General features: G+C 34.7%; 1 protein-coding gene across 1 annotated transcript in view; it reads right to left on the bottom strand.

The window, feature by feature from the left end:
* The window catches only part of PRR27 (proline rich 27), a 33,604-nt gene extending 12,822 nt beyond the window's left edge, over window positions 1-20,782 (bottom strand). The window contains exons 1-8 of the mRNA XM_011927091.1: window positions 20,548-20,782; window positions 18,936-18,959; window positions 16,403-16,780; window positions 16,058-16,252; window positions 13,372-13,416; window positions 11,704-11,986; window positions 8,934-8,974; window positions 7,845-7,886 (exon numbers count right to left, since the gene is read on the bottom strand). Of these exons, the coding sequence (XP_011782481.1) occupies window positions 13,405-13,416; window positions 16,058-16,252; window positions 16,403-16,780; window positions 18,936-18,959; window positions 20,548-20,598 (660 nt within the window). The 5' untranslated portion in view covers window positions 20,599-20,782 and the 3' untranslated portion in view covers window positions 7,845-7,886; window positions 8,934-8,974; window positions 11,704-11,986; window positions 13,372-13,404. The remainder of the gene's footprint in view (window positions 1-7,844; window positions 7,887-8,933; window positions 8,975-11,703; window positions 11,987-13,371; window positions 13,417-16,057; window positions 16,253-16,402; window positions 16,781-18,935; window positions 18,960-20,547) is intronic.
* Between the last annotated feature and the right edge of the window lie 5,120 nt (window positions 20,783-25,902).

The following is a 25,902-nucleotide window of genomic DNA, read 5'->3' as shown; positions in this document are numbered from 1 at the left end:
AGATAGAGGATAGTAAACAGAGATGATCCTCAAAAAGAGGGATTAATCTTACATAAGAAATAAAGGAGAGGAGTGTGTGTGGATATACAAAGTGCTACATTCTGTGATTTGGTGGTTGAATGTTTTCTTCTTCAAAACCATTTTGCTGTAAATAAGGAAGTAGGTTTGAGGGTTTGAGTAGAGTCCTCTAATGTGGAGAACTGGAATTTCCTCATGGCATTCTTTCCATAATATACTATATTTAATTCCTACAAAAGTTTCCTAATTGCAAGTCTTTGTTACAGTTTTTCATTATAAAATATAATGCCAATACGAGAAAGTACCTTAAGTATAACTATTGAGCAAACACCGATGAACCATAGGCCATCAGTTCATTAAACATAGATCATTGCCAACATCTTCATGTGTGTCTATGTTTTCTTGTACCCTCCCTACTCTCTAGAGACAACTGTAATTACTATTTGTTTTCTTTATAGTTTTAACACCTCTGTTGCATCCCTGATGAACATATTTTAGCTTTGCTTATTTTTGAACATTATATAAAGGAAATTATAATGGCATGTATTCTTCTTTATAATTTGCTTCTTTTGATCAATATGAAAATATTAAAATTCATCCACACAATATGTACAGTTTATTCCTATAAGCTACATACATACAGAAACATACACATGCATATATATGTTTGGGTGTATATATATTCAAAGAGTGAGTATTTTATTGCTTATTTGTGGCTTGCATTTTTGCTATCTTTACAGGGTATGCTGAGGAACAGATATTCTTAATTTTAACACAGTCAGAATCATCACTAGTTTACTTCAGGTTAAAACTTTTCCTCTACTTAAATGTCATGAAGATATTCTGCAATGTCATATTCTAAAAGACTTTAGTTTTCTCTTTCACATTTGGGTCCATAACAACCATAGAGCTGAATTTTGACCAGATATTGAGTAGAAATCCAATTTAATTTTTTTCCATATTTATAACTAATTGGTTAATGGCATTACCATGAAAAAACTGCAGCACTAACCCTTTCATAAATTGTGTCCCTATGCATGAGACTGTTTTTATGTTTGTTTTTCTGTGCCATTTTTTTTTTTTGTCTTTTCAATGCCAGAGTTTTAATTAGTTATAGGTTTATAATAATTCTTGCTATCTTCTAGAATAGGCCCCTCAAACATGCATTTGTTTATGCTTATTGATTTTTCCAGGTGATTTGATTTTGTCTGACAACATAGAAATCATATTGTCAATTTTCAATTACTGGTTTGAATTTTGCAAACATATTGTTGTATTTACATTATCAAAATTCCCAATCTGTGAACATAGGATCTGCATTTTTTTGATGTCTACTTTACCGAAGTTTTATAAACTTTCCCACAGAAGTCATGCACTTCTTTTGTTGTATTCCCCACCCCTAGATTCTTGATAATTTGTGATGAAAAGAAACATTAAAAATGTTATTTTGTAACATTTAAAAATTTAGGTAAAATTTACATACAGTAAAACATATATAATATCAGTGTACAACTCATTAAAATATTACATTTTTATATATCCATGTATTTGCTTAGGTCCAAGATATAAACTAATTTCTTTCCCTAAGATCACCATCAGTTTTCTAAAGTGATTATGTCATCTATGCATCTACTGGTTTTAGTTCTGGTTAGTCCACAACTTTATCAACATATGGTGCCATTAGATTTTTTGCCATTGTGACAAACGTGTAGAAGTAACTAATCGTGGTTTTAATATCCATTCTTATGGTAAGCAAATATGTTAATCAGCTTCTCTTTTGTTGGCCATTTAGTTATGTTCTGTGGGAAATGACAGTTCACATATTATACCTTTTTTATTGGACTGTCTGTAACTTTATGGTCCGTGTAGGGATTGCTTATTCTTTCCATTTTCCAAATCTGTGTGTTTTCTCCAGATACACTGGTTTCCTCCCACATCTCAAAGATGAGCAGGACCGGTGAATTGTCTGCTCTAAGCTGTCCCAGTCTGAGTGTGGGTGTGAGTGTGAGTGTGCCCTGAGTTGAGATGAGGTCCTGAACAGGGCTGTTCCCGCCTCGTGCCCTGAGCTGCTGGGATAGGCTCTCACCACTGAAGCTGAAATAAGTGAGTTGGAAAATGAATGAATGAATGAATGAAGACAAATTATTGAAAAATAAAAATTGTAAAGGATATAAAATAAAAATGGTAAAAGGTCATTTAAATGCACAACAATAAACAATGTGGTACAAAAGAGCTCAGCAAGACCATCACATTAATTATTGTTTGTTTTGAACTGCATAGTGGTAGGAGGTGCTCCTTGCAATTTTTGTTTTGCAGACATTTACATTTTGATCTAACCTATCACCATCATGACTGCCATTGCTCACTGACTCACCAAAAATTGGGTAAATAATTTTCTTATTTGTTTTTATTAATCTTTCTTAAATAAATGCATAGCTCACATTTATTTCAATGTTTTTGTGACCAGAAATATGCCATGGGAAATTTATACTTTTTTTCTTCTATCAATTAGCCTATGGTAAAATTGGTTTTGTTATACATCTTCTTACTCAAAGTCATAGTTTCCAAGAATGTAACCAAGACGTTAAGTGAGGACTTGCTATATATTATTAGCTGACACTTAAGTTTTGTGTTAAAGTATGTTGAAATTCCCTTGAACTATTTTCTTTTAAATTTTATTTATGTATTTATTTTAGAGACTAGGTCTTGCTCTGTTGTCAAGGCTGAGTGCAGTGCAGATCATAGCTCACTACAGCCTCAAACTCCTGGGCTCAAGCCATCCTCCTGCTTCTGCCTCCCTAGTAGCTATGACTACAGGCATGTGCTACCATGCCCTGCTACTGTTTTTTTTTTTTTTTTTAAATTTTTATAGAGAGAGTTGTTGCAGGAAGTCAGGGATCCCGAACGGAGGGACCAGCCCAGCTGAAGCCGCGGCAGAAGACCATAAATTGTGAAGATTTCATGGACATTTATTAGTTTCCCAAATTAATACTTTTGTACTTTCTTACACCTGTCTTTACTGTAATCTCTGAACATAAACTGTGAAGGTTTCATGGACACTTATCACTTCCCCAATCAATATCCTTGTGATTTCCTATGCTTGTCTTTACTTTTATCTCTTAATCCCGTCATCTTCTTCCTAAACTGAGGAGGATGAATGTTGCCTCAGGACCCTGTAATTGTGTCAATTACACAAATTGTTTGTAGAGCATGTGTGTTTGAACAGTATGAAATCTGGGTATCTTAAAAAAAAGAACAGGATAACAGCGATGTTCAGGGAACAAGAGAGGTAACTTTGAGCTGGCTGCCGGTGAGCTGGAAGGAACAGAGCTATATTTCTCCTCTTTCTTAAGCAAATAGGAGAAATATCGCTGAATTCTTTTTCTCAGCAAGGAACATCCCTGAGAAAGAGAATGTGCCCTGAGGGTAGGCCTATAAACGGCCCCTTTGGAAGCGTGTACCGTCTTTCACGGTCGAAGCTGAAGGGATGAAATAAGTCCCGGTCTCCTGTAGCGCTCCCAGGCTTACTAGGAGGAGGAAAATTCCCACCTAATAAATTTTGGTCAGACAGGTTGTCTGCTCTCAAACCCTGTTTCCTGATAAGATGTTATCGACAATGCGAGCCCGAAATTTCATTAGCATTTTAATTTCTCCCCGTCCTGTGGTCCTGTGATCTCAGCCTGCCTCCATTTGCTTTATGATGTTTTATTACCTTGTGAAGTATGTGATCTCTGTGACCCACACCCTATTCGTGCACTCCCTCCCCTTTTGAAAATCTCTAATAAAAACTTGCTGGTTTTAGGGCTCGGGAAACATCACGAATCCCGACAACACGTGATGTCTCCCCCGGACACCCAGCTTTAAATTTCTCTCTCTTATGCTCTTTCCCTTAAATTTCTGAACCCAGCCAAGACATTTAGGAAGTAGAAAAGAACCCACGTTAAACATCGCGAGCGGGTTCTCCCGATAGAGAGTCTCACTATTTTGCCCAGGCTAGTCTCGAAGTCCTGACCTCAAGAGATCCTCCCACCTTGGCCTTCCAAAGTGCTGGGATTTTAGGCATGAACCACTGCACCTGGTTCCCCCAAACTCTTTTTCATAGTGCTATGTTTTAGGAGTTTTTTTTTTTTTTAGCACCTGTTTTATCTTACTTTTGATTTTTAAAATTCACTTATTTTCTGCTTAATGCCACCGTAATGTAATTTCAGTGAGAGTAGACTCCTTGCTATTGTCTATGCCTAAGTTCCCAGTATGTAGAAAATCTCCTGGCACAGAGGAAATCAAAAAGCTCTTTGTTGAAAGAATATCTTTGGAGTTGAGCTCAAGGAATAGTAAGGTAAGGTCTGATGCCTTTATATACATATTACTTAAGTCTATGACTTGTGATTTTGGGTCTTTTGTTTTGCAGAATAAATTAACTGTTTTTTGATGAGTGGTAAGGGGTGTGATACCATTGGTAACACACATTTGGTAAAAACAGAGACATAACAGGCAAGCCAAAGGAAAAATAATAACCTTGACTGTTATAAGTGAGTCTTAGAAAAATGAAATAAAATGTAGCAATAAATTATATGCTTGCAAGAGATATTTATTAGTAAAAGCAAAGCAATTCACATCCCAAAGTCATTTGTTATTCACTTCCGTTAGTGTACATGATATAATCCACAGACGCTATCATAGGAGGACCAAACTTCCGAATAAGGAGTATTGAGTAAGATTTTGATTTGTTAGAAGTATACAAGTGAGCATTTTGAAGGGAGATGTTTCAGGCATCCATATCCGAAAATTTGAATATATATGATATATAATGACTCAAAATTTAAAGCAAAAGTTTCATTAATTTGATTTGATTATTCTTCAAATTATCTTCACTTCGCACATACTCACAGTACTACTAATAGACACAATACTATTGTAGAGAGAGTAAGTGCTACACTTTCTCCTTTACATTTCCCAGACTTCCTTGCAGGGAGTGTGTAGGCATATGTCTAGTGCTGACCAATGGGCTGTGATAAGTTGTGTGTGCCGTTTTTTGGCTATGGCAATTCAATAAGAATTTGTATTTTTCCCTATCTCTCTCTTACTCTGATATGGAACTTTGGAGGTGATGTGTTCAAGACGTAGCACATGAAATTCATATATCATACCTGCATTAGAATCTCAAGTGATGTGAAGAAGAAATAATCTTAAATTGTATATGACACTAATATTTTGATGATTATCTATTACCACAGCATGAAGAATCTATATGAATGATACAGTGATTTTTGATTTATGTTTGAATAATGGTACGTTTGACAAACACATATGCACATAATTCTTTTTATTTATTTATTTATTTTTTATTTTTTGTCTGTCACTCTGTCACCCGGCTGGAGTGTAGTGGCCCAGTCTTGGCTCACTGCAAGCTCCGCCTCCCGGTTTCACACCATTCTCCTACCTCAGCCTCCTGAGTAGCTGGGACTTCAGGCACCCGCCACCAAGCCCCTCTCTCTATATATTATTTAGTAGAGATAGGGTTTCACCATGTTAGCCAGGATGATCTCGATCTCCTGACTTCGTGATCCACCTGCCTCAGCCTCCCAAAGTGCTGGGATTACAGGCATGGGCCATTGCACCCGGCCACAGATTCCTTAAAATGGGATACTAAGAACAACAATCATGTTATCCCTGGAAAGCATAATGCTGATATACATTTTATAATACCAGGGCACATTCATGAACTAGACATTTACTTATTTATTTGTTGCAAATATATTATCTCAATTATTACTCCATAATCTAGTAACACAAAGAGAAAATTTGGGCACCTCAACGACATGAGATACTGCAAGCAAGTTTCTGTCACCTGGTAACAATGTGATTTCAGGCAAATTAGTCCTTTGCATCTCATAAATAAAATGAGACAGATAATACTAATGACTCTTGTAAAAACTATGTCTTAAGTGGTAGTTCAGATAAGAATGCTTAGAAAACAGGAGAAAATTAATATCTGCTTTTGAGAGTTCATTTCTGCTGATAGGTGGAAGAGCAAGTTGATGTTAATATGTATCTGAAAGCATGCTGAATCTGGAATTTCATTTTTATTTATGTATTAGATTAAAGAGCTAGAATAAAAATGACTATTCTTTCATTCTTAATTATCTTTTTTATGGTTTTATTTATGTGATACAGAGTTTTATTAATGGAGAAACTGCTCACTGATTTTTAAAAAAATCTTGGAACAATAATAATTGTATTTATCACACGCTTAGTGTTTTACTTAATTTCATATTATACTTAAACTTCTATTGGTCTATACTAGTGTTAGCTCCACTTTACAGATGAGAAAATGAAGGCATACAGAAAGTCAGTAATTTCCTTGGACTATCTTTGCTACTAAGTGTTCATCCTGGGCTATGGGCCCACTTGGTCTGACTCCAGCATCTGGTATTTTGTATCCACAAAATTCTATTGCCTATCACAATTATTTTGTCTGCGTTTAATAACTGTATTTATCAGAAAATTATTCCAGAATGAACCATTACATTCACAGGTAAATTTTAAGTTACCTTGTATTTAGTAAAAAGGTTTAAAAAATGACAATCTCCCATATGCCAGAGGATTTGGTCAATTTGCTTCTGAAGGTGGGGGTTCAAAATAATCATCACTTAAATCAAGGTCACTTAAGTTCTAAGGATAAAATAGGCAAATGAGAAACAAAACACCTGTGTTGATGATGAGAACGGCATTCTGACTCCCGCCTTGCTGATTTCAGTTCTGGAAGAATGTCTTGAATGTATTCTTTCAATGCTCACCAGGAGTGTTGCTACCAGTTCTTTCTTATATGAAGACGTGCTAAGTTTTTCATATAACCTTCCTTGCTTTACTCAGATCCCTTTATGTGTTCTATGGGCAGTGGGTAAGCAGGATAAAAACTCCCACCCTGACTTTTCCAGAAATTGGCAGGTGATGAAGACTGTGGATGAAGAAATTCTTATGAAACAGTATCTCCTATCCCTACTGAAGAATCTCTCAACTCCTCTGATACCTCTCAGAATGTTTCATGGCACTAGGTAGTATATTATATAATAATGGTATAATTGCAGAGACATCCTTGGAATAAAAATTTCTTTTTTAAATGAGGAAATTCACTAATTATCCCTGTAACTAAAATGTAGGATATCCATGCACTTGCTTTGGAAAGGATGTCTGTATTGTTTTACACTTCTTATTGTATTTTATAATAACTTCATAGATTCATTTTAGGCTAAATAATTCAGGGAGAGGATATATTTCCTTGAGCAGACCTGTACAAAGATTACATGACAGAGGACATCTTCTCACTGGATTGCCACAGCAAAAGTGGAGAAGTTTGGTACTTTAAAATGCCACTTGTGTATTTCCACACTGCATGTACCATTGGTCTATTATCTGGTTATACAATAAAAATAAGTCAATTGACATTTCAGTCAAGGAAAAGCATCAAAACATGAAGGTAAGATTTAGCATTCATGTCGTCCTTGTACACACTCTGATTTAAATTCCATCCTTTAAATTACAGCAATTTACATATTGTATTTTCTCCAGATATAGCTTAATAAGAAATGAAGGATGCTATTTTCTTACTGTATATTAAAAATTTAAAGTTAATGAAGATACTGTTAAAAATTAAAGTTAATGAAGATACTGTTAATATTACCTTAAATTTTTTGATAGTGACCATAATTATTACACCAATTTTCATAAAAGAATTTTTGAGAGTTAAGAATTGGGTTACACACATGTGGAATTAAAAAACATAAAGCATTAAAACATATTTAAATGTAAGAATGTTATGGTTCTACCTCTTCACTGAATGAATCACAGTTGCATTAAACATCTCCCCACTAAAAACAAGAAAAAAAAGTGACTTACTTCAGTTAGTTATTTCAATAATATTTTAATGTTTGCTATTAGAATCCATGATTATTTGTATTCATAATGGTTAGAGAATAAGTTCTTATTGGCGTCATATTCATATATGTATTTCATAACTTGTCTAAATATGTAGTTATTTAAAAAAGATTATCCATTGTGATATTGGTAGAAAATAGTATTTTCTCCCATAATTTTTTATTTCAGCTTTGATTTAAGATTTTTACTAGGTGTGCACATGCACACATATATACATGCATACATATATACATATGATAATATAAATAATGAAACGTTTTATTCAGGCTACTTGCAAAGGCCTCAAATAAGGCCTATAACTAAATTAGTCTATAAGTTCTACAGCATCATATAGGAAATATAGTTTACTTTTTACTCAGATAACGTGATATATTTGATCTTTCATGGCAAACATCAATTAAAGTGAAACTATTAATACATTCAAAAATGTGAAAAGTCTTAGAAATATAAATGTTGAGTAAAAATAGTAAGTTGCAGAATGATATATCATTTATTATATGCCTTGTTTATATACCTTTTTAAAACTCATAAAACTCTTTATGTATTGTAAGTGCCATATAAACGCATACTAAAATTTTAGAAAAAAGCTAGGGAATCATACACACAAACTTATACCTCTTTGAGGTCCTGTGTTTCTGGCCACAAAAGAAAGAAATAGAAGAAAGAATGTGTAGTGGGTCATCTGGCAATCGCTGGAGAAGTACAGTGGTCCTTGCAGTTGATACCAGTGCGAAGGAGTGAACATTTCTTTTTTTTTTTAATCCTTTTTTTATCCTTTTTTTTTTTTATTATACTTTATGTTCTAGGGTACATGTGCACAACGTGCAGGTTGTGCACACGTATGTTTATTGCGGCACTCTTCACAATAGCAAAGACTTGGAACCAACCCAAATGTTCATCAATGACAGACTGGATTAAGAAAATGTGGCACATATATACCAAGGAGTGAACATTCCTTAATCATAAATGAGAATAGTTACCTGTCTGTAGAAAGTAGCACTGAATAAGAATCAGACACCTTCTATAAGCAACGACATTATGTCATTTTCCAGTGGCTAAATAGAGCACTATACAGTAAAGAAGTATGTAAGATGGATATAAACACACATACAAAACTGTAAATGTATCTTAATATTGACCAAAAGATATAATACTCCAAATGATCTTACAGTAGCATTTTTCAATAAAAAGCTCAAAAGTAGGCAAAAGTGAACAATATTGTTTTATAGAATACATTAGAGGTGGAAAAATCATTTTTAAAAGTAGAATGAATTACCCTAATCCACTAAGTAGTTTTTAACTCTACATATAAGGAAGAAGGTGGATTGATAAAGGGGCATTAAACAACATATGCAGTGATGGAAGTGTTTTATAATTTAGTGTGAAATTTCCAGATGGTAGTAGTTACATGTATGCTTTATTTTGAATTATTTATGATAATACACACTTGTATGTAGTATTTTGAATGTGTTATAGACCTTACCAAAAATAGCCTTTAAAGCGTATAATTGACAACATTTTTGAGTAATTGAATGTAATAAATGGAAGCCAAAGTAATTTAGGAAGTTCCCAGTCTTCCGGTTTGGATGACTTTTCTGTGTCTCAAAGCTGATGTCTCTTTACTAACAACAGTTTGTTCCACAGTGGAAATTACATCAATTCAAATGTTAGTGTTTACCTTTCACTCAATCTAACTCATCTCAATGCAGTCAGGAGGAATAAAATGAACACTAAAAACAAAATATTATTGTAGTGATAGACTTAAATTTCATACTCTCACAACTGTCAGAGCAGAACATTTTACAGCACTTTGTAGTAAAAGCAAAAACTGTAAATATTGCTCATGATAAGATGTCATGTTTATTTTAAAAATCCCAAAATTTTCTTGGAATAAATTCTTTCTCTTGCCCCATGAAAAACGTAACGAATGACTAAGTCCTAAATGTAATACTAAATACCACATAACGTCCCATTAGCAATTATAATTTGCTAAGACTTTGTAGCCTCTTGATGTTTATATTTTGGTTCATCTTCTTCATCTTCCTGTTGTTTCTTATCCAGTCATATTTACAAATTCTTCTTTAAATCCTCAATTCATACAAAAAGCCTGAATTTTGACAACATAATCATTAAAATTGAACATCATGTATGATTACAAATTTATCATTACATATTTAGAGGTGAATATTGCATATATCTGTGAGAGACAGATACTATAATAATAGTTTCAGATTATTGGCTGAGTCAAATTAAAGTTAGCTCCTACTGGACTCTAGAAGATGGAAGCAAACATCTCAAGGTAACAATTTTACTATCTAAGAAAGTTTCTCAGTTTTTGAGACCATGTCCTCATGGCTATACATAACAGTAATATTCTGATCCAATGTAGGATATAGGGAAAAATACAAAATTATTTCAAAATAAAAATACGCTGAATGTTTGTAAAAATGTTTTCTTCCTTCACTCTTTGTTTGTTACTTCATTCTTTCCTGTTTTTTTTTTTTTTCCTTCCAAAAATATTCACTGGTCACCTAATATGTCCCAGGCATTGCTATAGGCCCTAATAAAGTGCTGAATAAGACACAGAAATGCCTGTTTTTATGGAGCATATATTTTTGTGGAGATAAGATGAGGGTAACAACAAAGATAATACACGAATAAATCAAAAAGGTAAAAAGCAGTAATAGTAACTTCTACAAGGAAAAGAAGTCAGTAATAGAACAAAAAGCACTGGGTTGCAGAAGAGGGATTTATGTAGATAGAGCGTTCAGAGAAGACCATTCTGAAGCAGGATTTCTACACGAGACCCCCAAAGTAGAAAAGCACTTATTCATACATCAGGGGAAAGTTTCTTGGATAATATCAAAACCAACATATTTGAAAAAGGAAAAAAAAGAAAAAAGCTGCTGTACCAGGAGTATGGGGCAAGATGGAGAATGATAGGGAATAAAGTTAGAATTAGTTCGCCCAGGTAAGTCTTGTGTCCTTGGAGAGGTGTTTAGAATATATTCCATGTTAAAAGAAGAAGTGTCAGAGGCTTTTCAGAGATCTTATCTGAATAATGTTTGATTGGACGTCTGATTGTGACTGCTCAGTGGATAATGCATGTGATCAGGGTGGAGGAAAGGTGGAAGCAGGCAGACCGGTTAATACGCAATTCCGGCAGGGCACGGTGGCTCATGCCTGTAATCCCAGCACTTTGGGAGGCCGAGGCAGACAGATCACGAGGTCAGGAGATCAAGACCATCCTGGCCAACAGAGTGAACCCCTGTCTCTACTAAAATACAAAAAATTAGCTGGGCGTGGTGGCACGCGCCTATAGTCTCGGCTACTCGGGAGACTGAAGCAGGAAAATCACTTGAACCCGGGAGGTGAAGGTTGCAGTGAGCAGAGTTGGCCCCACTGCACTCCAGTCGGGCGACAGTGTGAGACTTCTCCATTTCTGTTACGGATAACAATAGCTAGAGATGGCTAGATGCAGTGGAGAAGGTTAGGATTTGGGGGTATATTTTGTGAAGTAGATCAAACGACAATTGGTGATGAATTGATTGTGTGCTGGCATAAAAGAGATGAAAAACTGTAAATGTCGCATTTGAACTGCCCATTAAGTCGTGGATAGCATAGTTCATTAACATGTTGTTTACCATAGGTTAAACACAGATGCTTTACTGTTTTGTGGCAAAAAGATCCTTGACTACAAAATATGCTTGTTCAGGAAAAAAACCTATTACATTCAAAACCAATACTAACATCATCCTATAGTAGTTGTATAATTGGACTCCAGACTAGGCTGAATGATTGCCATTTCAGTCCTCCCTAGAGTAGTTTTCATCCAGACCTTATCAACATTAGTCTAAATTATCGATTTTATTTATTGAATTATCAATGTTATTTCAATACAAATTAAGTCCAAAGAAAAACCATCACAAACAAATCAATGTAGTGAGATGAATACTCTGAATACAACAGAATGAAATAGTCTTGGGAAAAGAAAGAAAATTTTTGTAGATTTCACTGATTTCTGCATCAGTATCTGAAAGAAGAAAAGAACATATTAGTTTAATATAATAAAATGACTAAATGACTCCCACTTAAAGCACAATTATTTTTCTTGATTTCTGATTTTAATGTTATTTTAAAAAGACTATTGAATGATTTTCTACAAATTCATGCTACAAATAAAATATACTTTTAAGAGACTCATCGTGTTTTCTTTTGTCTTCTTGTAGATATTATGCATTCTTGCAACAATTATGTGTACCTGTAACAATTAATAATGCATGCTCATAACAATTCATTTAAAATGTAATATGAATTCAATGTTATAATTTATTTGACTGCCTGTATATATTACACATGATGTTTTCTGTGTGGGTGCTGGTTTCAGATCAACACTATCTCCTGATATCAAATGATGTGAAGTTCCTTCTCTGCCTTAATAGACTTTTCCCAAGAGGTAGTATTTGTTTTCCTTTACCTGTTGTGAATTGGGTAATTTATATGGCAAAATACTAAATACAAATGACTACAGAATATATGAAACTATTATGTGCTAATATCTTGAACTAACTCACTAGCCAATTGTTCATTTTACATAAAAGTAAAATAAATGAAAACCAAAGAATATAGCAATAGTCAAGGTTTAACTAAAAATGGGTATCTTTTAGTTTCTTTGGCAATGGCTGCTGTAAAGAGGTATCACCAACAAAAATAACTACCATCACATTTGCTTTTCAATTCTACTTTAGCTAATGATGTCACCTCAGAAATAACTTTGATTTGGCTGACAGTCAAAGCCTTGTCATTTACCTTTCTGGTAAACATTAAAATTGGAACATCTTTGAGAAGGGATGAAGGATGAGAACCTGAAATTAAGATGGCCAGATTTCTTGCTTATCCCCTGATCAGATGACTAAGACACAGTGAGTCCAGTTGAGCTGTTTGTTTGTGCCTTTGGGTGGTGCAATGTGGGAACAGGGAGACTTCAGGTCTAAATTGTTTGTTTTCTAAAACAGTAGTTCTTAATATGGGGTAGGATGGTGGCTGAAGCGATAGCACACAGAATAATCTGTGAGAATGTAAACAATGCCTCTTTCCATGTATAGTCCTATCCTCTTTCCCATGTTAAAGGTTTTTACCTATATTAACTACTGTTAATTTAGAATCTTCAAGTCATAATCAATTTGGATCAATTTAAGGAGGAATTCGCTAGTTGTTCAAAAGTAGCATGAGTTCCTTACACAAGACATGAGTTAATAGTTTGAAAGTTTCTGAGACACAAACTACCAGTGCTTCTCTAAGCTCCACTTTCTCATTTTTATGTAGTAAAAAACATAACACATTCCAAGGTAGCTTCTGATTATGAGATTTAACCTCTTTATCTGTAATTTCTAAATTATATTATCACATATGACTTACAGAAATGAACCCATGGTACTCTTCTAGAGAATTTCACTGATTTGCCTAGAAAACAAATAAAAAGATCTTTTCATAAACAATCAAATGTACTTTATTTCATAGTATTGGGCCTATCTTTTCTAAATAATCTTTCTTCTCTAAGGAGTTGTGTTCAGCTGATCTCTTCTTAACATGTTTAAAATATTCTATACCGCTACTAGATTTAGCTTTCTGAAACAGAGAACTGGTTGAATCACTCCTCTCAGTGAAGGTCTCTAATAAATTGCTTTGGCTACAGGATAAAGTCCAAAGTATTGAGTAGTGTTTTCAAGGTCCCTTTTTATCAGGTTCTATTTCTTTTTATCTTCACTTTCTATCATTTCCTTCTACTCTCATGTGAACCCTGAGCTACACATATATATATACAGTATCCATAATACCCCGGCAGATGGAAAGTGCTTGTGTCAAATCTGCTGAATGAACATGTTTAATGTGTGAAGCATTGGAGAACAAGCCTCGCTCATCATACCTCTCTAGAGAAGCTGCAAACACCATTGAATGTAACCCACTGGTGAATATCTTAAAAGAAAAAGAGTTCTTATCTCCTAGGAAATGACTACTAGAGCTTTCCAAGTGCTGGCAATGTGCTGCATAAATAATTCATTGGTGGATTTAAACTTCCATTTGTTTTTAGCCTCTTGCCAGGGTTCAGGGTATCTTCTATGTATCTCAGAATCATGGTTTCCCTTTGGTAAAATAGTCTAATTCCTTGGGTCATATCTGCTAAAATTTAGGGACTAGGTGCTTCTTAAATTTTTTTTTATCTGAAAACAATTGTTTTTCTAAAAGTTTAGTAAACTTCACTAAAGCTAAAGTTCAAGATCAATAATAGAAACTGCATTTACTCTCTTGCTCAAAACAAAAATAATGTGCAAACATGAGAAGAAAAATGAAAAGGAACAATTTTTCAAGATCTAACTATCAGGTTGTGTAAAACAGTGATCACTAAGAGACAGGAAGCAAGGTAGTTGTTCTCTATGATTGTCCTATCATACTGCCTGGAGTGAGTTTCCACAGCTTGGTGAAAGAGAAAACACACACACACACACACACACACACACACACACACACACACACAGAGAGACAGAGAGACAGACAGAGACAGAGACAGAGAGAGAGAGAGAGAGAGAGAGTGTGTGTGTGTCCCAGCAGATTCTCTGAGTTAAGTAGATGGAGCTGGGACTCCAGGAAGGTCAAGATAGCCTGACATTTATAGGCGGAGTGCCTGATGGGAAAACAGGGCACAAAGATGTAGATATAAAGATTTAGACATCGTGTGTTCTCACTTATAAATGGGAGCTAAGCATTGAGCACACATGTACATAAATATAGGAACAATGAACACTGTGGCCTACTAGAAGGTGGTGGTTAGGGCTGGGTTATGAAACTACCTCTTGGGTAGTGTGCTCACTACCATAGAGAAGGGATTTGTTCTCTAAACCTCTGCATCACACCATATCCCCATGTAACAAATCTGCATATGTACCCCATGTAACCCCTGTATCTAAAATAAAAGTTGATTTTTTTTAAAACAGGATACCCTCACATTTCAACTGAGTATTGATTAATTCTGTGAAGATACTACCTGAGGTCAGGTAGAGAACTACCTGAAAGGACAGAATAGAACAACAATTGGTACTCACATAGGGCAGGAGAAAGTTCTTCATCCCACCAGCCAGAGTGAAAAACCACAAAATTTACAGGACATAAGTTTGAGCACTCGGAATGGTTTGATCTCAATAAAGGAAAAATTAGCCTTGGGTAAAAACATTTATCTGTTCCTGTTTGATAAAGTGTAAAAGCATACTAACCTAATAGCATTCCAGAATAAAACTCATGAATATGTATGTCCATACACACATATATGTGTATACTACATATACACATTATATACACGTGGTGTATGTTATAGATATAATAATATGTGTGTACAATGTATACATGGCCCCAGCAGGAGGAGGGTATGTAGGTACATATACATGTGCATGTGTGTGTGTAAAGATATGTTAAAAAACTTAATGCTTTCCCCTAATATTAGGAACAGAGCAGGGATGTCCATCTAATCACTTTTATTTGACATTGTACTAGATGTTTAAGCCATTATAGAATGCTATAAGTAAATAAATGTATCCAGTTTGGAAGCTAAAATCTGTTTAACAGATGAATGGATACATAAATTATGGTGTATCTGTATAATAAAATAATAATCTGCAAAGAACCAAACTGTTAGTAAACACAACTTCATGGATAAATCTCTAAAAGTGAATGATGTCTGACACAAGAGTACATACAATATTATTCCACTTACATAAAATTCTAGAAAATGCAAACCAATTTGTTGTGACAAAAAACAGTCCAGAGATGGGAGGATGGGGAATGTGGGATTACAGAGGAACAGGAGGAAACTTTTGACTGTGGTAGATACATTCCCCATCCTGGTAATTCTTTTCATGAGTGTATACTTATGTCAAAACATATCTAAGTACACACTTTAAATATGTGTAGTTTGTGGTATGTCAATTGTATCTCAATAAAGCTGTTCAAAATATCTAAGTTGATATAGGTTTGCTTGGGGAATGGTTGTCTTTTTTCCCTTCTACAAATCTCATTTCTCATACATTATAGTGGTAAGATATAAGCAACCTACCTGGTGAAGAGAGGGAGAAGGGTAAGGTTCTGGGGCAGCAGGCTTGGCTGTAGCAGGTTCAGCTGGTGAAGGTGAATCTGCAGCGGGCTGAGCTCCAACAGGTGCCTCTGCAGCGGGCTCCGCTGCAACAGGTGCCTCTGCAGCGGGCTCAGCTCCAACAGGTGCTTCTGCAGCAGGCTTGACTGCAACAGGTGCCTCTGCAGTAGTCTCGGCTGCAACAGGTGCCTCTGCAGCAGGCTCAGCTCCAACAGGTGCCTCTGCAGCAGTCTCAGCTGCAACAGGTGCCTCTGCAGCAGGCTCAGCTCCAATAAGTGCCTCTGCAGCAGGCTCAGCTGCAACAGGGGCTTCTGCAGCAGGCTCAGTTGCTACAGGTGTGGCTGTAGGAGGTGCAGCTGCAGCAGGCTCAGCTGCAATAGGTGGGGCAGCGGGTGCTGCAGCTGCTGAAAAAATCCTTGAAGGAGGGACAAAGGGGAAATCCCTAGGAGGGAGCAGAGGAACATTCAACCGAGTAGCTAAGGGAAAACCAGGGATGTGATAGACATAGCGGAATCCAGGAGCAGTTAGAATCCAGGGATACGGAGGTAACCGGGTTTCAGTGTAAGTATTTCCGGGGTAATTGGGGACTGTATTCACTGGGGGATAGTAAAGAGGAGGTGGCAAATTCCGTACGCCATAAGGAATATTCAGAGATGGATGAAGTGGGTGATGATAGTCATTGTGATCCTAAAGGAGAAACAAAGAAGTCGAAGTTGATTGTTTGTATTTGTCCTGTCTATATATTACTTACGGTACAACTGTGATGATATATGATAAGTAATGACATTTTGAAAGAATTCCAATCTCTTTCTTAAGGCTAGCGTACTTCCATATTTTTGAAGTAAGAAGTAATAATCTCTTAAGAAAATTGAATTAACTCCAACTGAAGAGGAAATATTTTGTGTTTAAGCAAATAAGAGTATTATAGTCCACAGAATATGCTAACCTAGGCCAGGGTAAAGATAGAAGGAAAGCACTCACACTTTTAGGATTGATAGAGGATTATGAGATTGGCAGCTCCAGGCCTTCTTCTCTGCACCCTCCGTTGTCTTTCCCACTGCCCTCAGCACTCTCTGTGCCTCTAAAGTGTCCACTGAAGCCTCTGATTCATTATTCCTCTTCCAGGTGTCCCATATTCCAGACTTATCTTTCTCAACTTCCTACCTCTCTTTATCAATGTTTCCCTTCCTTTAACACTGTGCATCCTAAGTTTTCATTAAGAGGGTGAGCAGATTGGGAGGCTGAGGCAGGAGGATCACGAGGTCAAGAGATCGAGACCATCCTGGCCAACATGGTGAAACTCCGTCTCTACTAAAAATACAAAAAAAGTTACTGGGTGTGGTGGCGGGCACCTGTAGTCCCAGCTACTTGGGAGGCAGAAACAGGAGAATTGCTTGAACCTGGGAGCCAGAGGTTGCAGTGAGCGGAGATCAGGCCAATGCACTCCAGTCTGGCAACAGAGCGAGACTCTGTCTTAAAAAAAAAAACAAACAAACAAATAAAAATAAATAAATAAATAAATAAATGAGACGGTGAGCAGACTGGATGTAGATGTTGTTAATGTTATTGTATATAATATTATTATTATATATAGTAATATACAATACTGAGAAGTTTCCCAATAAATGTAGGTTGTTCCTCAGGGTCTTTGAGATATTTTAAGGTTTTTCTTGATAGAAGTTCTATGATTTATTTTTTAAAGTATAAAATGAGTACCTTCTCTGTGCCATCTCTGTGCTAGGTATTGGGATCCTACATACTGGAAAAACAGTCAAGGTTTCTTTCTTCTTGTGTCTGGGATGCTACATTCCCCAGCCAGTTAAGCATCTTAATTAACATTTAATTTTTTTCCAATTTTAGGTAGGTTTCCTGAATTACTGAGTTAAATTTTTCTCACGAGTCATATTACCAGAGACCCTTGAGGTATGACATACATACATAATTAATGTATGTATGTTCCCAGGTGTTCATAGAGGCAAATATCAACTATTTGTATTGTGGATAATAGAACCCTAGAATCTGAGGACTTAAGTATTAACTCATAAGAAATTCAAAATAAGATCTAATACAGTTTCTATTTTAAAACACTATTTTCAAAAGATTTCCACTCCTTTGTTATATGTCTGATCATTGTTGGTCAAAAGTGTGCACATCACAGATTATGTCTCTTGGACTTTCTTTGCTAGAATGTCACGTTGATTTATGGCATACTTGTGGATGGGTATAAGTGTAATTTTCTTAGTACTCTTCCATTACCAGAAATTGAGGCACAAGTAACAAAGAACTGAAAGAAAAATCTAACATCAGTTAATCAGTATGTGCTTTGGTCTCACAGGGATAATTTATGGGTATTTCCTGCAGAGAAATCATCTAACTCATTGGGATACATTCGTCCTGCTAGTTGTTCCTAGCTTGAAGACAGACACCTGAATATATGGCTGGCCCACTACTTCATGCTTTCTTTTGCTCTAACCCTTCATGCAGACAGAGCATCTCCAGATTCATCACTAAGTTTGTTCAAGTAAACTTAGGATATATTGATAATGTATTTTAGAGGCATGAGGGGAAAACCTTGTCATAGCAAAAATTTTCTTACGCTGCAAAGGGAGTGCACTTAATGCTTCTGCTCATTAAAAAGACTAAAGACCTTTTGCTAAATATGCTGAGCACAAACATATTCCATAAAATTTTCTATCAAATCAGAAGAGTTTAATAGCACTATTATTTTAAGAGCAATAGCAGTCATTAAATTTCATTGTAAAGGAATCAGAGTTTTCAAATGTAAAATTTATTTTAAGATAAAAACAAATATACTTGCATGTAAAGAAAAAAAAAGTTTTACCTCATCATTGAAGGGGAACCGTCTCTAAAAGAAAGGAAAATATATTTTAATGTGGTTACGTATTTGAAAACATCTGTACCCACATTTCCATATTGCCGAAAAATTTGCAAAGTTTAACAATACTTATAGTTAATTTTCTTGAAATTTGAGTCACTGGTATGAATGTTTTTAATTATTGTCATCATTATCATTATATGGTTTTGACTTAAACAATTTCCTCAGGGAGTTTTACTTTGGCTGGATGGATTTTGGTTTGTAATATTCAACATGTACATAAATCTTTATTATCTGAAAGATCATTCAGCTCTCATTCATATATCTGATTTTGCTATTCACTTTTTACCTCCCAGGTTTTGTCTGTAGTGAGTGTGTGTGTGTGTGTGCGTGCATCCGTGTGGTAAAGAGTAGTCTTTGTGCTGGGTGTGGTGGCTCACGCCTGTAAACTCAGCACTTTGGGAGGCCAAGGCGGGCAGATCACAATGTTAGGAGATCGACACCATCCTGACTAACAAGGTGAAACCCCGTCTCTACCAAAAATACAAAAATTAGCCGGGCTACTTGGGAAGTTGAGGCAGGAGAATGGCGTGAACTCGAAGGCTGAGTTTGCAGTGAGCCGAGGTCACAGCACTGCAGTCCAGCCTGGGCGACAAAGCGGAACTCCATCTCAAAAAAAAAAAAAAAAAAAAAAGAGTGGTCTTTGCCACCTCATCACAGTACCAGAAGGACCATATATCCATTTGTTTTCCAATGAAGTTTCAATATGGTTTGTGAATTGACCACAGATTATGAACTACAGAATAAAAATAAAAAGTAGTACAGGAAAATCATAATTTGTTATTTTAATAATTGGAGCTTAATTTATCTAATTTTAGGGAACAAAAACAATAGTTTAACATTTGGACGGCATGGTAATAACATCAATAGTAAATAGTATCATGTAGCAGTTGAGTTTCTACCATACCTGATGTACTCTGCTAAGCACTTTATATAATTATCTTATAAAATCTTTAAAACAATTTTATGGTATAGGTGTTATTATTTTCTCCATTTAAAAAGAGATAATATTTAGCATAGTCACTGGCTAGGATTAAGAATTTGAATCAGATTTGCCTTACACCAGAATGTCATCTACTTACATTACACTGAAGGCCATTACATTGCACTACATTACTTGACATTCCACTAAAGGTATGATGTGCATTTACTTCTATTCCATCAAGTATCCCTAATGTCTGTACATAAATACCTCCAGCAATGGCACTTCACAGCCATAGGAAGTCCAATCCAGCATTCTATAATTTGAAGAGATAAACTCTGTTAAGATAATCTATATGGGATCCTGCTTTTCTATAACTTTTCTGCCTCCAGCCTCCTACATTTCTGAACTTACCTCCTTTCCTTGCTGTTTATCTATTTTCAGATATTACAACTTTATTATTTTAATTTCTAAATTTTCCTTTGAAAAATCTGACACTACAAACCTCATGTCCATCTATGTCTCTTTGCTGTTTTATTATAAACACTATAGTAACTTTATCATAAGCACAAATCCCTATCAACAATTATTGAATGGTTATACAATTGCTACAATTTTGGAAGTCCTTTTACTTACCTTCCTTGCAAAAGCAACACATACAATGCAGGCCCAAAGGAGAAGCTTCATTTTGATTGACCTTAAGAATATTAATACTATAAATTTATTGTTTTAGAAAATATGCACTATTTTTTAAATTATATTTTTCTTCTTTTAGAGAGAAACAAAAGAATACATCGCTTTGTTAGTCTGTCTAGGAAGACCCTTAACAGAATAGTTGGCCCTGCTATTTAACTACTGTCTGTATGATTTAACATGAATATCACTAAAGCCAAAATATATATATATTAGCAGATACCATTCAACAGTTAATTGACTTCTAACTAAAATGTCTGAAAGTAAATGTCAACTCATTTAGCTCCCCAGGGACACATTTTGCAATTAATTTATCTTGGAGGTCTCACCAGGAAATAAAATTGCTTAAATGTCACCATTCTATGGGTGCTTCTTAATATTTTGTTTTTGTGAATTCAGTGTGAGATTGATATCACTTACTTAGAAAAATTTGTAATCTTAAACTTGATCATAATTTTTTTTTCTCTATTTCTGAAGAATAGTGGAGAAGCCATATTCTCAGGTATGTGTCTTGATTAGGCTCAATTTTGTTCAAAGAACTTAAAACCATTCTCCAACAGATAAGTTTATGGCTTCTTACTTCTTCAAAAACAAAATAGCTCCACTTGTACCAAAAAATTGCATATACAAGAACACTTATAGCATTATTTAGAATCTCATAATATGAAAAATATAAAATCCCAACAAGAAGTTTTATTAAGAATAATAATATTAGGTTCATGATATATTGCTAAGTGAATATTTAAATGTTAAATATTGCAAAGATAAGCCATAAAGTGAAAAAATCATGTCCTTTTCAGTAACATGAATACAGTTGGAGGCCATTGTCATAAGTAAATTAATAATGCAGGAACAGAAAACCAAATATTTGTGTTCTCCCTTATAATTGGGAGCTAAACATCAAGTACATGTGGATGTAAAGATGGCAACATGAGAGACTGGGGAATACTAGTGGGGGGAGGGAGGAGAGGAAGTGGGCTGAAAAACTACCTGTTAGGTACTATGCTCAGTACCTGGGTGAAGGGATCCATCCTTACCCCAAACCTCAGCATCATGCAATATACCCGTGTAACAAACCTGCATGTGTAGCCCCTGAATCCAAAATGGAAGTTAAAATTATAAAACAAATAAATAAATACAAATAAATAACTAAAACAGCAAATAGATACAAGAATAATATTCCTACTCTAGAGACTTGTAGCACTGTAGGAAGAGCACCAACTTTATATATGACAGAAAACTAATTTAAAATAAAAAATTATGGAGTAGATATGAACGTAAGTATTGGTAAAATATTTAATAATTATTATGAATTAGAAGATGACTTTTTTATAATTATTTTTATATTTTTCTTTTATTTTCTGTAATCTAATTTTGTGAAGTGAGAATGTATGGCTTATATGCTATGCATTTTCTAATAATATAATGAACTTCCAAGTTTTCTTTGATAAGATTGTGGATGCTTTCCTACCTAATCCTTATCAAAATCTAGGTTGGAAAAATACTATCAGATTTCTCAAAACATATTTTTAATCTTGGCTAAGCTGCTTACCTGTTCAACATAGTTTTGACCACATACTGAGTGGCCTTTGCCGTAGTGATCTTTGGTATTGTACATCAGGTTTTCACTGACACACAATTTAATAAAAAGTGTTTTGTTATCCTTTTCCTTGTTTATTTTTTCTTGAAATAGCATGCTAAGTAAGAGAGACTTACTTGGCCCTATTTTTCAGTTCTTCAGGAGCACATGAGGCTTTATGAATGGAACTGATCTGTTTTTTTCTAGGGTTTATGTGAACTCTTGAGTCCAGTTTGAATGTAGGGAAAACAAATTTCTTTCTAAGTCTCGTCTCATACAGTGTTAAAGTGAGAACTCAGGTGTGAGGTGGACTAGATTTATACAGACTAGATTTTGTCATCCATCTCTGCAAACTATGAAAGAATATAAATATGCCATGTATTTACAAGTATACTATTAAAGTCCATCAGACTGAAATCGGGTAGAGAAATTTTTAAAATGGGAACATCTTAACATAAAAAAAAAAGGATACCTTGTTTCCAGGGTCCAAACTAGTGGATGTAGCTCCTGGTTTTGATGTGGACAATGTGCCTCACTCCCTTTCTTTCTAGGGATATTTATAAGTTCCTAATTCAATGTTTACTCTTTCATTTTGAAACAAATTAGCATTGACTCTGACAAAAATAATTTAAAAACCTACAAATTTGACTGTGAATTACTTCCTTCATTTCAGAGAACCATAAAAATTGGGAAGCTTTTCCCATAAAATGACAGTAAAAGACAAATTTAGGAACTATATTAAGCTTAATTCCTAAATTCACTTCGCAAATATTCATTACTTGACTTAATTTTGGCATCAATTAGATATTATGATGAAGAAAGTTTATGCTTTACTTCATTTTATGTTAAGAATGTAATAGAATAATAGCATACATTTTTTAAAACAATGCTGTGGTTTCTCTTCCTGTAATAACATTATAAACATGAATTAACTAATGTAAATAAATATTAGAAGCTGAAAGAGCCCTTCTATCCTGTGAATTTATTACTGATAACCTAACAGCACTAGTATCATGTTATATCAAAGAATAAATGAGGCATACTAATGACTGTCAGTGCACACGTCTTACATCAGAGTAATGTGAAGTAATTTAGCTTGATTCTTAGGTCATATACTAGGTTCAGTGTTGTTTGTCAGGAGTGACAAAATCCTTTTGTGTAAGTGTTTAATTCCTCTCTTGTGGACTAGATTAACACAACCCCCTATACTAAGGCCCTCGTAGAAAGAAAGTGGGCTCATGTTTATCTAATGACTATACCATAAATCAGGCATTCAATAAAAAATTACAAGACACACAGAAAAGTATAAACAAGGTCTGAAGATTTTAAAAAAAGCAATAATCAGAACAAGAGTCAGTTGTTAACACAGATGTTGAAACTCTTGAGCGGGGATTTAAAATAACTTTGATTATTATACTAAATATTCTGATGATAAAGATAGACAAGATTCAAGATCACATAGATAAATTCAGCACAGAGAAGGAAACTGTAACAAAGAATAACTAGAAATGCTATAAAAAATTTACTAACAGAGAAAAAGAATTCATTTGACTGGCTAATCGATAAACTTGACACAACCTAGGAAAGGATTCGAGACCCTGAGGCTATGTCATAGATCTAACATTTGTAATCCTAGGAGAAAAAAGAGCAAAGCAGAAAATGTTTAAAGAAATAGTGGTCAAAAACTTTCCAAAAATATAGACAGAAACCAAAAGCATAGATAGAAGATACTCTGAGAACACTAGGAATACATTATACACACACACATACACACACACACACACACACACACACACACACACACACACACACAGCATGTTGTATTGAACCTGCTGGGAACTAAAGACAAAGAAAAAATTTTGAAGACAGCAACAGAAAAAAAAAGACTGATTATCTACAGAAAAAGAAGGATAAGAATTAGCGTATATTTTTTGTCAGAAATCATGCAAGAAAGAGGAAAATAATAAAATCTTAAACGTAATGAAATAATACTGTCAACACATAATTCTAGGTCCAGGAAATATATTCCTCAAAAGTGAAGGAGAAATATTTTCTCAGACAAAAATGGAGGGAGTAAACCAGTAAGAAAAAAAATGATTTGAACAATACTATCAACCAATTTGATTGAACTGACTTTCATAGATCACTCTACTGAACTACAATAGAATACACATTCTTCTCAAAGTCACACGGAACACATGCCAAGATAGACCATATTTAGGGCCATAAAACACACCCGAACACATTTTTAAACATAGAAATAACAAGTGTTTTGTCAGTCCAATGTAATTAAGCTAGACATCAATAACAGAAATATATCTTAAAAATTATCATATATGAGGAAATTAAGCATCATACTTTTAGATGACCTATAAGTCAAAGAGGATGTCTCAAGGAAAGTAGAAAATATTGTTATTTTTGCTGTTACAACATCCAGTCAAGATGATGTTTCCTGAAGTTTCCGAGCTCACTCCTTTACTTCTACCCTCATTGGTGAGGCTATGCCATATATTTATACTTACTGTTGGATTCATTTGTCACAGGCTGTATTCCATCTTAGGTTTCTGCAACATCTTGGTTTACTTCTATTTTTAATTTGCAATTAGTAATATTCACTCTTAAAGCTTAAGCCTTCTACGTGTTTTGGCAAATGTATGTAGTCATATATTCATCACTACTTTATCATATGTAAGGGTTCCATCATGCTAACATTTTCCATGTGTTGACCCTCTGTAGTAAAAAACAAACAAACAAACAAACAAAAAACTAACAACATCTTTCCTTTCCATCAACTCTAGAAACCACTTAGTAGGTTTTCATTCCCATAGTTTTGCCTTTTTTTCTATTTTCCCCTTATATTCATTCCTTTCTTTGTTTTTTTCTTTTTTTCCCTCCCTCCCTTCCTTATTTTTTTCTTGTTTTCTTCTTTTAGTCATTTAAACGATGTTAGTGAGTACTGTTATAGGCAAGAAAATATATGAGAAAGGCAACCCAGCAGATAAAAAGTATTAGTTTGGTGCAAAAGTAATTGCAGTTTTTGCCATTACAAGTAATCATATAGGGACATCATTAATAAAAAGCATTTGTAATGTAAAGCTCCAAAGGCATTATGGTTTTGTAAATGAAGAGGTTGAAAACCTGTGTTTAAACTTAATTGCTCCCTTATTTGAGAATGAAATACTAAAAAATAGGTATTGTTAAACTCATTATTTTGTGATTAACAAGATAGGAAATCAGTAGGTTATGTCTGACAGTTGAAAAAAGAACGGATGATAAGCATATGAGTAACTTCTTTTGTTAGACACAATCTCTCAATCCACAAACGGTAAGTGATTTTAGAAGACCGATGGACCAGAACACGTCCTGCTATTTTAGTCAGGGAAATAGGGTGCCTTCTCACCCGTGACGGACTGCTATGCTCTTGAAAATGTCAAGGGATTTAATTCACAAGAGAAACATTCTGCAAAGATATGTTACTAAATATGTTGCCATATGTATGCAACTCATTGGCAGATTTTTATAACGTGTTTGTGTTTTAATATTTTCCTAATCTCCTTCAATTACAGGGAAAATCTTTAGTCATCTTTCTATACCAATGTGACAAACTTGAATCTGAAGAGTCTTTGGCAAATTGTGAATGTTTGTGTTCTAATGGCAAAAAGGAGCTGTAATAAATGCTGTGTTCTAGTTTAATTTATGAAAATAAACTATTAGGCCTG

This window comes from Colobus angolensis, unplaced genomic scaffold, assembly GCF_000951035.1.
Source record: "Colobus angolensis palliatus isolate OR3802 unplaced genomic scaffold, Cang.pa_1.0 Scaffold70, whole genome shotgun sequence".
In the NCBI taxonomy this organism is placed as follows: domain Eukaryota; kingdom Metazoa; phylum Chordata; class Mammalia; order Primates; family Cercopithecidae; genus Colobus; species Colobus angolensis.
This window is presented reverse-complemented; position numbering and strand designations above follow the sequence as displayed.